The sequence below is a fragment of the Caenorhabditis elegans genome, chromosome I (assembly GCF_000002985.6).
Source record: "Caenorhabditis elegans chromosome I".
NCBI classification, from domain to species: Eukaryota; Metazoa; Nematoda; class Chromadorea; order Rhabditida; family Rhabditidae; genus Caenorhabditis; species Caenorhabditis elegans.
The window spans coordinates 13,438,049-13,453,212 of NC_003279.8; the positions used below are offsets into that span (position 1 = coordinate 13,438,049).

The 15,164-nt window shown below is 31.2% G+C and overlaps 2 protein-coding genes and 1 non-coding gene across 3 annotated transcripts; all 3 read left to right on the forward strand.

Annotated features, from left to right (window-relative positions):
- The first annotated feature begins 9 nt into the window (after positions 1–9).
- Positions 10–12,168, forward strand: spr-5 (Lysine-specific histone demethylase 1). Its single transcript, NM_060965.7, has 8 exons — positions 10–98; positions 859–1,088; positions 2,753–3,058; positions 4,341–4,983; positions 5,795–5,993; positions 7,050–7,226; positions 8,763–9,140; positions 11,582–12,168. Exons 1-8 carry the CDS (start codon positions 20–22, stop codon positions 11,880–11,882), a joined length of 2,313 nt encoding a protein of 770 aa, NP_493366.1. The 5' UTR covers positions 10–19; the 3' UTR covers positions 11,883–12,168.
- On the forward strand, positions 444–544 carry Y40B1B.10. The gene has a single exon (NR_101639.1). It is a non-coding gene; the product is annotated as an Unclassified non-coding RNA Y40B1B.10 (non-coding RNA).
- A 1,246-nt stretch (positions 12,169–13,414) lies between the features above and the next one.
- Y48G10A.6 (uncharacterized protein) lies at positions 13,415–14,797 on the forward strand. Its single transcript, NM_001026604.4, has 2 exons — positions 13,415–13,634; positions 14,525–14,797. The coding sequence occupies exons 1-2, from the start codon at positions 13,506–13,508 to the stop codon at positions 14,669–14,671; spliced, it is 276 nt and encodes a 91-aa protein (NP_001021775.1). The 5' UTR covers positions 13,415–13,505; the 3' UTR covers positions 14,672–14,797.
- Positions 14,798–15,164: the final 367 nt, after the last annotated feature.

Genomic DNA, 15,164 nt, shown 5'->3' on the forward strand with positions numbered 1-15,164 from the left:
ATTTTTTAGCGTTTCAGATATGTCGTCTGACACGGGTTCCGAGTATTTGGACGAAGAGATACGTGGCGATGAATTGGGGCCGTCTATAGATGATAATGGTGAGGAAATCCTGGAAAAAGTGCAGAAAATTGGATAAAAATGGCGGTGGTAGAGGCTCGAGTGTAGTTTGTAGTGTGAGCCTCAACCAAGTTTTCAGCGAAAATTCACGATTTTCAGCAGAAAAATCACAGTTTTGCGCTATAATAACACCAAATATAAGAAAAAACCATTGAGTTTTCCATATTTTTCTGCTAAAAAAGCTTTAAAATTCAACTTTCAAATTGGTTGAGGCTAGAAATGTTGTAGTTTGTAGTGTGTGAGCCTCAACCAGTTTTTCATCCATTTTTAAGGCAAAAATAGGCAATTTTACATTAAAAATTCACGATTTTCAGTAGAAAAATCGCATCTTTCGCTATTAATCGTTAAAAACAAAAAAAATTTTCTAAAGTTTTCGCACAGAAACACCAAATTTAAAATGAAAATCAATACTTGGTTGAGGCTAGAAATGTTGTAGTTTGTAGTGTGTGAGCCTCAACCAATAAGTTGTGCGATTTACATTGAGAAAATCTGAAAAGCACAGTCAAAAATGAGAATTTTTGGTAGAAAACAGCATTTTTTCCATTTAAATTCGGAAAAATCTCGAAAATGACCTTGGGTGAGGCTGAGAGAAGTGTAGTTTGTAGTCTCTGAGCCTCAACCAATTTCTTTTTTTTTTCTTCGAATTTAATATAATTTTCCCTGTAATTTTTTAAATTAAAGTGTCAAAAATTCCAGGAAAAAGGTGTAGTTTGTAGTCTAATTTCCCCATTTTTTTTTCAGCTCTCGCCGCTGCCGCCAGCGCCGCCCGTCTTCCATTCGACCGCCCGACTGATCACGAGTTGGCATTCTTCCCCGAGCTCTGGGAGCACAAGACAGCCGTCGAGGTGTTCCTGCTGCTCAGAAATTCGACGCTCGCCACGTGGCAATACAATCCACTGAAAGAGTGCACAGCGTTGGATGTCAGAAATAACGTTTTTCCGCCGTTCAACTCAGATTTAGACTTGATTCAGGTGTGGAAATTAGGAAAATCGTCGATTTTGCACCTAAAACTTTAAAAAAATCGAGAAAATAGATGAAAAACTGCAGTTTTTTGTCGAAACATCCGATTTTTGTCTTGGGTGAGGCTCAGACACTACAAACTACAACATTTATAGCCTCAACCTTTGGTTGAGGCTGAAACGTTTGTAGTTTTTAGTCTGCGAGCCTCAACCAAAGTTGATTGTCTGATTTTTCAGATATTTCATGGATTTTTCCCGAAAAATACAAATTTTTAAGCAAAAATTAGAATGGAAATTCCCAAAAATCGGTTAAAAACGCCAATATTCATAGAGTTCAGACTACAAACTACAAAACAATTAAATTTTATTGAAAAATGAAAAATTTAAAATGAAATTTCAAAATTAAAAGGCGAAATTATATCAAAATAACCAAAAACATTTTTGAATTTTCAACAAAAACCTGGTTTTTTGAAGAATTTCAATTTTTTTCACCGAAAAATCTAATTAAAAACTACAAAATGAAAAAAAATTTGTTTTTTTTGTTCGTGAAAAATTATATTCTATAAATTTTAAAATTATAAGTATTAAAAAAATAACGTTTTTCCGCCGTTCAACTCGGATTTGGACTTGATTCAGGTGTGAAAATTAGGATTTTCACTGATTTTGCATCTAAAAATCATGAAAAACTCCAGAAAATCGATTAAAAAACCGCAGTTTTCAGCGAAAAATGGGTGAAAAATCCGATTTTTGTCTTGGGTGAGGCTCAGACACTACAAACTACAATTTGCGCTGAGCCTCAACCAATCAATTTTTGCTTTTTTTTAGAATGAAAATTGGATTTTATATTTTATTATTCTGATTTGAGATTTAAAAATAAAAATTTAAGAATTTTGAATTTTTTTAAACAGAAAATCGGAATTAAATGATCAAATTTTTTGAAATTTTCGGGCGAAAAGTGATTGAGTGCTGGAAAATAGTTAAACTTTTATCAAAATAACTGAAAAATTTGAATTTTCAATCATGAAAATGGCAAATTCAGGGATTTTGATGAAATTTTTATCGAAAAAATCGAATTTTCACCTGAAAATTTATTGAAAATGCTTATTTTTTTGCGAATTTTGACAAAAAAAAACCGAAAAAAATTCCTTTCCGAATATTTTTTTACAGAAAATCGGAATGAAATTTTCAAAATTTTGAAATTTTCGGGCGAAAAGTGATTGAGTGCTGGAAAGTAGTTGAAAATTATATTTTTTGGCTATTTTTATAGAAATTTAAAAAAAAGGATTATTGAAAAAATCGAATTTTCTCCTGAAAATTTATTGAAAATGCTTATTTTTTTGCGAATTTTGACAAAAAAAAACCGAAAAAAATTCCTTTCCGAATATTTTTTTACAGAAAATCGGAATGAAAGTTTGAGAAAATTGCGAAATAACTAACAAAAAAAATTGAATTTTCAAAAAAAAACTGGTTTTTTTTTTTTGAAGAATTTCAAATTTTTTCACTGAAAAATCAAATAAAATGTTTTTTGGGAAAATTGCAAAATTTCATTTTAAAAAAATCGAATTTTCAACTGAAAGTTTATTGAAAATCCTATTTTTTTGCAAAAAATGAGGTTTTTTCAAGAATTTTTGATAAATTACTTTCCAAATTTTGTAGTTTGTAGTTTCAATTTTCAGAACATTGTGCACTATCTATCCCGTCATGGACTAATCAATTTCGGTCGTTACGTGAGATCCACCAAAATCAGTCGTTTTCTAGTCCGTGATCGGCGTTCAGTGATTGTAATTGGCGCTGGAGCAGCTGGAATTTCAGCAGCCACCCAACTGGAATCATTCGGATTCGATGTAATCGTTTTGGAGGCAAGGAATTGTATTGGTGGACGTATTCACAGTTTTAAATCGAAAAGTGGAGAGATTATGGAGACTGGAGGTGATACGCTGCGAAAAATCGAGGATTCACCGATGGCCACGTTGTTGCATCAGGTTTGTGCGGAAAATCGGTGGAAATTGCGGAAAAGTCGAGGAAAATTGATTAAAAATTGGAGATTTTATCAAAAATCCGATTTTTGTATCAAAAACTTGTGAAAAACCTATGAAAAACTGCAGATTTCGGCGAAAAATACCTGAAAAACGGCAAATTTGTAGTAGAAATATCATTTTTTGTTTAAAAAAATTGTGAACATCGATCAAAAACGGCATATTTCAGCGAAAAATACCGGAAAAACGACGGAATTTAATCAATTTCGTTTTTTGGTTGAGGCTCACACTACAAACTACAATCGTTCTTAGCCTCAAGCATTGTTCTGGTTGAGGCTGAAACGTTCGTAGTATGTAGTCTGGGCCTCAACCAAAGTGGATTGACCAATTTTTCAGAAATTTCAATAAAAAGGAAAACATTTTCCGTAATGTTTATCGAATTTTATTGAGAAAATTGATTAAAAAACTGCAGATTTTAGCAAAAATACTCGAAAAATGTATTTCTCCAAAACATCTATGAAAAAATGCAATTTATTAGCGAAAAAACTCGAAAAACGACAAATTTTTTGGCAAAAATTCAATTTTTGCTGAAAAAAATTTAGAAAATTGATTGAAAAACTGCAGATTTCACCGAAAAAATCCCGAAAAACGACGAAATTTAATCAAAATGACGATTTTCGTTTTGGTGGAGGCTCACACTACAAACTACAATCGTTCTTAGCCTCAACCATTGTTCTGGTTGAGGCTGAAGCGTTTGTAGTTTGTAGTCTGAGCCTCAACCAAAGTTGATCAACGTATTTTCCAGAAATTTCATGGAATTTTCTTGAAAAAGACAAATTTTCCGTAACTTTATTGAAAAAATCGAAAAAAAAACGATTTTTGAACGAAAAATCATGTTTTCAAAAAAAATTGGTTGAGGCTCAGGCTACAAACTACACTTTTTAATCCTCAACCAGTATAAAAGTAGGTTAAACATTGTAGTTTGTAGTCTGAGTTGGAAAATTTGCAAATTTTACTCAACTCTAAAAACTACAGTACCTGTAACTTTGTAGTTTGTAGTCAGAAATTTACCACTCCGCGTGATATATCTTTCATTACAAACTACAAATCTAAAGTATTTGTGGTTTGTAGTGAGAGCTCACACTACAAACTACACAAAACATTCAATTTTTTGATATCGAAAACGAAAAAGTGAAACATTTTTTATTAAATAAGTGTTAAATTTGACAAAATTAATTTTTTTTTTCCGACTTTTTTTTTGGATTTTTCAATAAAACAAAAATTTCAGGTAAACTTCGAAGAGCACGGAGTATTCGATTTCACCTCAGTATTCGTCGAGGGTCGTCCATTAAACGAAGAAAAGATTCATTTATTCCTAGATCACTATAAATCTGCTCACGGAGCCCTAAACTATCAAGCCCATCAATGTGAGCATCGTGATGATCAGGGATCATTTATTTCCCGACAACAAGCCTATGAGAATCTATTAAGTATGTGTGAACGTGGAACACTTATCAAATATTATAACTTTTGTAAATCACTGGAAACCGTCGCCCGAGCCCGTGAGCATCATTTCAATCAAATGAAACAGTTGAGAATGACAGCATTGATGGCTGAAAATCAGCTGAAAAAAATGGAAGAAGAAGGAAATTTGGAGCAGGATCCGGTGCTCAGAAGATCATTAAAACGGGATATTGCAACATCACTCGAGAAATTTGAAGAAGTCGCTGACGCTTTTGAGACGGCTGATAATCATTGGCAACGGCTTAATGAGCATCCACAGGCGAAACAATATATGCATCCGGGATCTGAATTCGCGACTTTTAATTTTATGTTGGGATTTGAGGAGTATTTGGTTGGAGCACAATTGGAAAAAGTGCAATTCTCGTGTGATTCGATGCAAAATAAGGAGAATGGAGTGGCGGCGAGATGTTAGTGATTTGAAAAGAGCAAAATTTGATGGAAAATTTGGAATTTTTTCGTTGAAGAATTTGAAAGTTTAAGGAAAATGGGAAAATTTAAATTTTGGACTTTTTTTTGACAAAAAATTGGCAAAATTTTATAAAAGTGCGAAAAAATCGAAAATTTTCGATTTTTCGAAAAATCGAACGAGAAGAAAATTCAATGGAAAACATTTGAAATTTCATGAAGAAACCTGAAAATTGTGACGAATTTTCGATTTTTAGGCAAAAAAAATGATTTCCTATTTTTTTTCACTTTCGAAAAAAAAACTGAAATTTTGTCAAACAAACTTAATTCAATTTTTTTAAAGAATTTTTCTGCCAAAAATTGGATTCTCTATTTATTTTCGTGTTAACGCATTTGAAATTCGAGAAAAAATTGGAAATTTTCAATTTTGGAATTTTTTGGCGAAAAAAAATTCCGCAAAAATTGATAAAATTGCAGAAAAAACGGAAATTTTTAGCGAAAAATAGCTTTTCCTGAAAATTGAAAAATTCACGTGTATTTTTTGATTTTTTGAATTTTTTTCCTAATAAAGTCGTAAAAATCTGTGAAAATTCACGAAAATCTTTCAAATTTTCGGATAATTCAGTTCAAAACGCTCGAAAATTTGAATAATAATCCAAAATCCACGTGGATTTATTGATTTTTTGAATGATTTTTGGATTTTGGATAGAAAATGTCAAAAATCGTCAAAATACTAACTAGAACAGTGATAATTGAAATTTTTAGACTATACAGGCTTAATCCAATGAAATATAATCATCAATAAAATTACAGTAACCGAAGGAATTGCCGAACTGCTAACACAATTATCGGAAAAACGAAAATTGGATATTCGTCTGAAGCATCGTGTTTTGGATATTGATTATAGCGGATTTGAGCATGTTTTACTGAAAGTTCAGCGAGAAAATGGAGATATTGAAGAAATGAAAGCCGCTTTTGTAGTATCTACACTTCCAATTGGTGTACTTAAAAAGTACGTGCCATTTTTCGAGAAAAAAATTGATTCGAAAAAAAAACGAATTTAGCGTAGTCGTTTTAGAAGCACTGTTAAAAAAATTGCAGAAAAAAATTGAAAAATAACCGAAAATCGCGGGGTTTTTTGCCGAAAACGCTGAATTTTTCAGGAAAAAAACGAAATTTTAAAAAATAAGTTTATGCCGAAAAATCAGTAAAAAATTGAATTTTTAACTTAAATTAACGCCAAAAACTAAAAAAAAAACCACATTTTTCCAAGAAAATTGCGAAATTTTCACTGAAAAAACTCAAAACTAGAGGAATTCATTCAATTAGGTGATTAAAATAGATATTTGCCTACAACATTCTGAAAATTCGAATTTTTATCGCTGAAAAATGGGGAAATGCGGATTTTTCCAAAAAAAAACGAAATTTTCAGAGTAAAAACTAGCTATTTGGCTTTAAAATTTGAAAAATTGAGTTTTTGTTTTTTTTCCTTCAAAAAATTGAGCTGAAAATGAAAAAAACACATTTTTCCAGAAAAAAGTAGCAAAATTTTCATTGAAAAAACTCAAAAACTAGAGAAATTCTGTACATTTTTCAGATTAAAATCGATATTTGGCTACAAAATTCTAAAAAAAAAATTGAATTTTTATCACAAAAAGTACAGGAAAATGTTTAAAACTAAGAGAACTTGAATTTTATTGTTTTTTTCATCTTTTTAATCAATAAAATGCAAGTTCTCTTAAGTTTTATACATTTTCGTGTATTTTTTGTGATAAAAATTCAATTTTTTTTTTTAGAATTTTGTAGCCAAATATCGATTTTAATCTGAAAAATGTACAGAATTTCTCTATTTTTGATTTTTTTCAATGAAAATTTTGCTCGTTTCGACTCAATTTAACTCAAATTTTCAAATTTTCCAAATAGCTATTTTAAGTCTAAAAATTCGAAAATCTCCGTTTTTCACCGGAAAAATCCGAAAAAATATGCATTTTTAAGATCAAAGATCAATTTTTTAGTAGTAAAAAATTCGACTACACCACCTTTAAATAAAAAATAACACATTTTCCAGAACAATTATCGCCGACGAGCGTGCTCCGACGTTCACTCCCTCACTACCCGATAAAAAAGTGGAAGCAATTCGAAATATTGGCTGTGGAAGTGTGAATAAGTGTATTCTCGAATTTGATCGAGTTTTTTGGACGGCAAATGGTGGAAGAAATCAATTTGTGACGGTTTCACCGAATATGTGAGCGGTTTTTTCGGACTACAAACTATAAAACGTACTGGTTGAGGCTCAAAGACTACAAACTACAAATTTCTGAGGCTCACCAAGTTTTCTGTCGTTTTTTAAGTTTTTCCGAACGAATTTTTCCCTGAAAAACTAGGTTTTTGAACAAAATTTCTGTTGTTTTTTTCGGGTTTCTATTCGATTTTTAAACCAAATCTTGTCAGTTCAAATTTGATTGAGGCGTAGACTACAAACTACACTTTTTCTGTTAGCCTCAACCATTTTTCGCAGAATTTTGCAGTATTTTTTTTTTTTTGAAAAATCCTAATTTTCGTTTAAAAAATCAAGATCTTGGCCCGAAAATAGCGAAAAAAACGTCAAATTTGTATTTTAAAAGAACATAAATTTTGGTTGAGGCTCAGAGACTACAAACTACAATTCATCCTCAGCCTCAACCAATTACTAGTGTTGAAAATGTCACATTTTTAGTTACAACGTTGGGTTTTGACCGTTTTCTCCTATTTTTCGATGACAAAATTTAAGATTTAGCAAGAAAAATCTTTAAGGAAACTGAAATTCGCTCGAAAATAGCAAAAAAATTTCAAATTTTCGAAGAAAAGCTTTTCACTATTTTGGTTGAGGCTCATAGACTACAAACTACAATTTTTGTTAGCCTCAACCATAGCGAAATTATTGGAATTAAAAAAAAATATTTCGTTAAAAAATTTGTTTTTTTAAAGAGTGACGAATCACACTACAAACTACACAATTCTAGGAAAAACCGAATTTTTTTCCGATAAAAAATTTTTTGAAATCAGGTTTTTGACTACAAACTACAAAAAAAAAAAGTTATTTTTGGCTAAAAAATCTGAAAAAACACTTTTTTTGGTAATAAAATTTTATATTTTCGGTAGTTTGTAGTGTGTACATTTCCTAAAATTTTCGATAAAAATCAATTTTTTTTTGAAAAAAATTTTGGAGCTCCCACAAAACTACAAACTACAAAATGTTAAAATTTAATTTTTGAAAAAAAAATTGTCTGATTTTTAGATTTGTAGTTTGTAGCCTTTTGAAAATGAAATTTCCTACGAATTTCTCATTAATAACGTTTATTCTAAGAAGCTCCGACTACAAACTACAATATTTTATTTTTAAAACAATTGGTTGAGGCTCAGAGACTACAAACTACACAAATCTATCAGCCTCACCCATAATTTTAAATTTTCATTATATTTGGATGAGGCTCAGAGACTACAAACTACAAACTACACAAAATTCCATTTTTTCTATGAAGAAATCAATTTTTAATAGTTTTGAAATACAAAATTGAAAAAAAAAAATTTTAATTAGGCTCCCACAAAACTACAAACTACAAAAAGTCACATTATTAGATTTGTAGTTTGCAGTCTCTCATTAATAACATTTATTCCTTTAAAAAAAAACAAGAATTGTGACTGAAAAATAAGCTCCGACTACAAACTACAATATGACTATTTGGTTGAGTTGCGCAGACTACAAACTACAAACTACACAAAATTAAATTTTTTTTTCCAGAAAAACACGTGGCTCCATGAATATCTGGTCATCAGTGCCTGGCTCAAAAGTACTGTGTACCTACATTGTAGGCGAAGAGGCAATGCTCGAGCTACCCGATGACGTCATAATTCAAAATGCGATGATAAATCTTCAAAAAGCATTTGGAAATAATTGTCCACGTGCTCCAATCAGTGCACATATTACACGTTGGCATGATGATGAGTTGGCATTTGGATCCGGTGCATTTATGAGCTTAAGGACTGAAACTACAAGCTTTGATGACGTCATGGAACCCCTCAAAACCTCCGATGGAATGTCACGGGTCTATTTTGCTGGAGAACACACGTGTTCCAGCTATACATCGACGATTCAAGGAGCATGGATGTCTGGGGCGAGGTACAGACACTACAAACTACAAACTACACTTTTTTTTTTGCTGGCTACAAACTACATAATTGTGGTGGAAGCTTGTAGTTGTGAGGCCCAGCGTGACTACAAACTACACTTTTTGACTGGCGAAAATTGCAATTTCTTACTAGGGAATATTGTTAATAGGGGAATTGCTAGGAAGACACAACAAACTTTAAACGACAGATGAGGTCTTTGGCTACAAAAATCATTTTTTGGAATCTGCTAAACTCTGCCCCAAAGCTGAAATTTTCGGCCTTAAAAAGTAGTCCTCTTTTTGCTCAAAATGCCGTTTTTCGTGTGTAGAAGTGGCTACATAAAAGTTTGGCACTGCAGCCGCCGTTCGAATGGCCGATTGGTGAACTCTCGTGCTCATTAATCTAAAGGTCACGGGTTCGTTCCCCACTAGGTATTAATTTTTTTTTTTGAATTTTTCCTCTAGCATGAAAAATGCACAAAAACACAACAAATTGTCAGTTGAATCTACTCTGCTAAATTTTATGGGTAGAGAGATATGGGCATTAGTAATTAAGTATGTTAAAGCTTCACTTCGATTATTTATTGGTACTTTTGAAACAACTTTGCAGTTGACAACTTTTTTTTATTTTACCCGTCAACGGAGCTGGAAGTCTTTGAAAGTAGGTCCTTTTCGTGAAAAACTCTAGAGAAAACAACAGTGGTTTTCTCCTAAAAATGACATTTGATCCTCCAAAATCGTAGAAATATCCAAACTAATGCTGTTCTTTCAAACCAAACACTTTTTGAAAAAATTTTGAAAAATTATTTTTGAAGAAAAATATGTGCATATCAGGTGGGAGAAAAGTGAAAATTTATCAAAAAAAGAAAACTTCCAAAAAGTTTCCAAATTACTTTTATGATTACCAGGAACCAAAAAATTTATTCCGAAGTTACCAAAAAACGGAAGAAACCGTGTTTTTGTGCATTTTTCATGCTAGAGGAAAAATTCAAAAAAAAAATTAATACCTAGTGGGGAACGAACCCGTGACCTTTAGATTAATGAGCACGAGAGTTCACCAATCGGCCATTCGAACGGCGGCTGCAGTGCCAAACTTTTATGTAGCCACTTCTACACACGAAAAACGGCATTTTGAGCAAAAAGAGGACTACTTTTTAAGGCCGAAAATTTCAGCTTTGGGGCAGAGTTTAGCAGATTCCAAAAAATGATTTTTGTAGCCAAAGACCTCATCTGTCGTTTAAAGTTTGTTGTGTCTTCCTAGCAATTCCCCTATTAACAATATTCCCTAGTTAGCACAAATCCAATTTATATTCCAACAAAAAAAATTGAGAAAATCGATGAAAACCTGCAGATTTCAGCGAAAAGCATCGGAAAACGACAAAATTTAATCGAAAATCCAATTTTTGTTTTAAGTGAGGCTCACACTACAAACTACAACATTTTTAGCCTCAACCATTGTTGTTTGGTTGAGGCTGAAAATTTGTAGTTTGTAGTCCGGGCCTCAACCAATGTTGATTGTCCAATTTTCCAGAAATTTCATGGAATTTTCTTGAAAAAGACAAATTTTCTGTAACTTTATTGAAAAAATCGAAAAAAAAAACGATTTTTGAACGAAAAATCACGTTTTCAAAAAAAATTTGGTTGAGGCTCACACTACAAACTACAACATTTTTAGCCTCAACCATTGTTGTTTGATTGAGGCTGAAACGTTTGTAGTTTGTAGTCTATTGTGAAAATACCTGTTTTCTGAAATAAAAACGGTGCTAAAAAGACACGTGGATTTATTTTAAAAAATCGCAGTTTTCTGTAGTTTGTAGTGTAATTAAGTCTCACACTACAAACTACAATGTTTTATAAAAATTCGGAAAAAAAGTTATTAAAAAATTTGAAAATTGCCTTTTTTATTGAAATAAAAATTTTTTACAAAATTTCCAACAAAAAATGATTTTCTGTGAAAAAATTGTTCACTACAAACTACAAAATTTCGAGAAATCTTGTAAAAATTTGAAAAATGTGATAAAATTCTCATATTTTGCTTTAAAGTTTTTTTTTCTTACAAATAACTTTTTTTGGAAAAAAATTTGAAGGTTTTCATCTTTTTTGTAGTTTGTAGTGTAATTAGTTATACTACAAACTACAATAATTTGTAACGAATTCCAAAAATTTCGAAGAAACATTTTTTTGTTGTAGTTTGTAGTGTAAATTCGATAATTTTTACAATATTTCCGAAGAAAAAGCTCTAAAAATTGAGGACACACTACAAACTACAAGATAAATAAAGTTGTAGTTTGTAGTCTGAGACCCTTTTGAAAATATTTATAAAAAATACAGAAAGTCACCATTTTTTAACCCAAAATTGAAAAATCTGCTATCTTAAATTTGTTCCAAAAAATATTGTAGTTTGTAGTCTACCTAAAAAAAACTACAAACTACATTTTCTTCTATTTTTCAGAGCCGCCGCCGACATTTCCAACGATCATATTGGCATCGGCTTTGTGGATATAAGTGGAACACGTGGTCAACGCGGTGATGAAGAAGAAGAGCTTCTCATTGAAGTGGATATTGATGGAAAAATTCCGGAGAAGGATGAAAATGAGGCTGTAGCTGATATTCCAAATGCTCCAAATGCTCCAAATGCTCAAAAACCCGAAGAAATCCCGAAAATCGCCGAAGAAATTGAACTCGTGGCTGAAGCTGAAAAGGCTGAAAAAGCTGAAGTCCAGCTGGAGCCACTAGTGCCAACAGTTGAATAGACTACAAACTACAAAACTAAAAATTCGATTAATTAATTTATTTATTTTCACATTTATCTCATTTGTCGGATCTTATGTACACATTAATTTTTTTTTTGAAATTTTTTTTTTGAAGTAAGCCCCTCTGGTGTCTGAAAATTTTAAATTCCCCCCAACAAAATGTTTTTTGCACACAATTTGCCATTCCCTGCTGCATTCTTATTTTTTTAAATGGTACTTTTGATCTTCTTCTCCCCCTCTTATGTATCACTTTTTTAAAAAATTATATGAAGCTGTCTGAAAAATCAACCCGTTTTTGTAGTTTGTAGTCTCCTTTTTCTTTAGATTTTTCCAGAGTTTCAAATTGCTTAGGTTTGAAAATTGAACAGAACTTTTCAATTAGACCTAGCCGCTTTAATAATATTACGTACTTCCATGATTATAAAGAAAAATAACAATTTTCTGTGCGGGTTTAGGCTTAGCTTATCCCTAAGCTTTAGCTTTGGCTTAAGCTTAGGCTTAGTTTTAGGCTGAGGCTCAGGCTTAGGCCCAGGCTTCAGCTTAGGCTTAGGATTTGGTTTAGGCTTAGTCTTTCTTTTTTTTTTAAGACTGTCCTTTTTTGGGCAAAAAAAAATGTTTTCTGAAAACGTACAAAACCATTAGAAATTGAAAAAGGGGAATTTTCAGGGTTTGTAGATCAATTTTGAGTCCTCTAACTTTGAAAATAACCATTTCAGAAAAGTTTAAAAATTGTGATTTTTGCCACTTTCTAATGTTTTTTGACGGGTTAAACCTAGTTTTTCTGAATTCTGCATATATGAATTACCCGTTTTCAACAAATTTAGACAACTTTTTATTTTTGCCTATTTTGATTTTTCAGCCATCTAATGACTGTCCTTTTTTTAATTTGGGAAAATTTTTTTTTTCGGAAATTGTACAAAACTACTATAATTTAAAAAAAGGGCAATTTTTTAGTGTTTGTAGATCAATTTTGAGTTCTCTAACTACAAAATTGCCCATTTTAGAGGAGTTTCAAAATTGTCAATTTTTGCACTTTCTAATGTTTTTTGACGGGTTAAACCTAGATTTTCTGAATTCTCCATATATGAATTACCCGTTTTCAACAAATTTAGACAACTTTTTATTTTTGCCTATTTTCATTTTTTAGCCATCTTTTTTAGCCAATGACTGTCCTTTTTTTAATTTGGGCAAAAAAATAATTTTTCTTCAAAGTATCAAATTCTGAAAAAGGACAATTTTTTAGTGTTTAAAGATCAATTTAGAGTCCTCTAACTTCAAAATGAACCATTTTAGAGGAGTTTCAAAATATTGGATTTTTGGCACTTTTTATTGGCGCCAAATTTTTTTTCGGTAAAATGCATTTTAAGGTTAAATTTAAAAACGTGATCCCTGATGTCTTAGTTCTCCAAAAAAAAAACACTTTTTTTTTTCGAAAACCTTTTAGAAATTGATCACTTCAGTGGTGTGTCCCCCCTTTTGTTTGTCAGTTTTTTTTAAGGAAAAATCAATCAAAAAAGGGTACAATAAATGTTAAATGAGACATGTGTGTACCTATATAAATACGAAATCGAGGTTTGTGAAAAATTTCAAATTTTCCGAGAAAAAGTTTTTTCCCAAAAAAAAATGTTGAAAAATTTTCTAATTTTACTCGTAACTTTCGCTATCGTATTTTCGGCACCGGTTGCTGATGGAACTGAACCGCCCGTTTTGAGGAAAAAGAGCTCTATGGATATGTTGGCTCCGCCGTTGGAGGTATGTACTTTTTTGAAAATTTTTTGAAAATTTTTCATTCCAAAAATTCCAAAACAAATTTTTTTTTCAAAATCCGAAAATTTTTTGAATTTTTCATTTCTGAATTCGAATTCTAACTAAAAAATTGTCCTTTTTTAGAATATAGTAGTTTGGAGCATTTTTAGAAATTTTTTTTTGCCCAAAAAAAAAGGCTAAAAAAAAAAAAAAAGGCTAAAAAATCAAAATGGGCAAAAATAAAAAGTTGTCTAAATTTGTTGAAAACGGGTAATTCATATATGCAGAATTCAGAAAAACTAGGTTTAACCCGTCAAAAAACATTAGAAAGTGGCAAAAATGGCAAAAATGGGTAATTTATGGCAAAAATCCAATATTTTGAAACTCCTCTAAAATGGGCAATTTTGTAGTTAGAGAACTCAAAATTGATCTTTAAACACTAAAAAATTGGCCTATTTCAGAATATATAGGTTGAGTACGTTTTTTGAAAAAAAAATTTCTCCAAAAAAAGGACAAGTTTTCCAAAAAAAAATTTTTTTTCAAATTTTTCTCAAAATCCGAAAGTTTTTCAAATTTTTTGTACCAAAATTCAAATTCATCACATCACATTTTACCCCAAAACCAACTTTTTTCCATTTCTAACAGCTTTCTGCATTTTTATGTAGATCATGGTGCATCGATCGGTGTTTGCGTACTTTTGAAGCTACAGTACTCCAAAAATTTCAAAATTTGTGTTAAGTTGCCGAGAAACAAATGATATGAATGAAAAAAGAATAAATTAATTGAATTTCATAAAATTTCAAAATTTCAAAAAAAAATATCCAAAATTTTTTTTTTCGAAATTTTCAAAAACTCCAAAATTGTACATTTTTTACAAAAATTATATTTTTTCCCAGCTGGACGCATCGTGCCACGTCATCAGTTGTTACCGTAACATGTTAAACATGTCGAATAGTTGTGAAAAGGGCGAATTTCTACACAGTTTCAAGAAATGCGACAAGAAATTCTTCCGAGAGGACACGTGTTGCAAGAAGAAAAATTGAATTTTTTTGTGAAAATCTATGATTTTGTAATAGCTTAAGAGACTTTAAATTTTTTATTCGATTTGCCAAAATATTGCTAAAATTTTTTTTTTAATTTTTTTTTTTTAATAAAATTTTTCCACAATTTTTTTTTTGATTCGTTATTTTTTTCCTCCGAAAATGTATCAGATTTGTAGTTTGTAGTGTGGGCGTTAACACTACAAACTACAAATTTCAATAGACAAAGGTTAAGACTACAAACTACAAGTCCGGCTCTAGCCTCAACCAAAATCGAAAAAAATTCGAAATTTTCAATTGAATCCGTTTATAGTTTGTAGCAGGGGCGAATCGGCAAAACGGCAAATTTTCGAAAATGAAAATTTCCGGCAAATCGGCAAATTGTCGGAATTGAAAATTTCCGGCAAAACGGCAAATTTTCGAAAATGAAAATTTCCGGCAAATCGGCAAATTGTCGGAATTGAAAATTTCCGGCAAAACGGCAAATTTTCGAAAA

Coding starts and splice junctions, on each gene's coding strand:
- Y48G10A.6 (NM_001026604.4), top strand. CDS start 13,506: ATGTTGAAAAATTTTCTAATTTTACTCGTAACTTTCGCTATCGTATTT. Junction 13,635..14,524: donor TGTTGGCTCCGCCGTTGGAG/GTATGTACTTTT, acceptor ATTTTTTCCCAG/CTGGACGCATCGTGCCACGT.
- spr-5 (NM_060965.7), top strand. CDS start 20: ATGTCGTCTGACACGGGTTCCGAGTATTTGGACGAAGAGATACGTGGC. Junction 99..858: donor GCCGTCTATAGATGATAATG/GTGAGGAAATCC, acceptor TTTTTTTTTCAG/CTCTCGCCGCTGCCGCCAGC. Junction 7,227..8,762: donor GTGACGGTTTCACCGAATAT/GTGAGCGGTTTT, acceptor TTTTTTTTCCAG/AAAAACACGTGGCTCCATGA.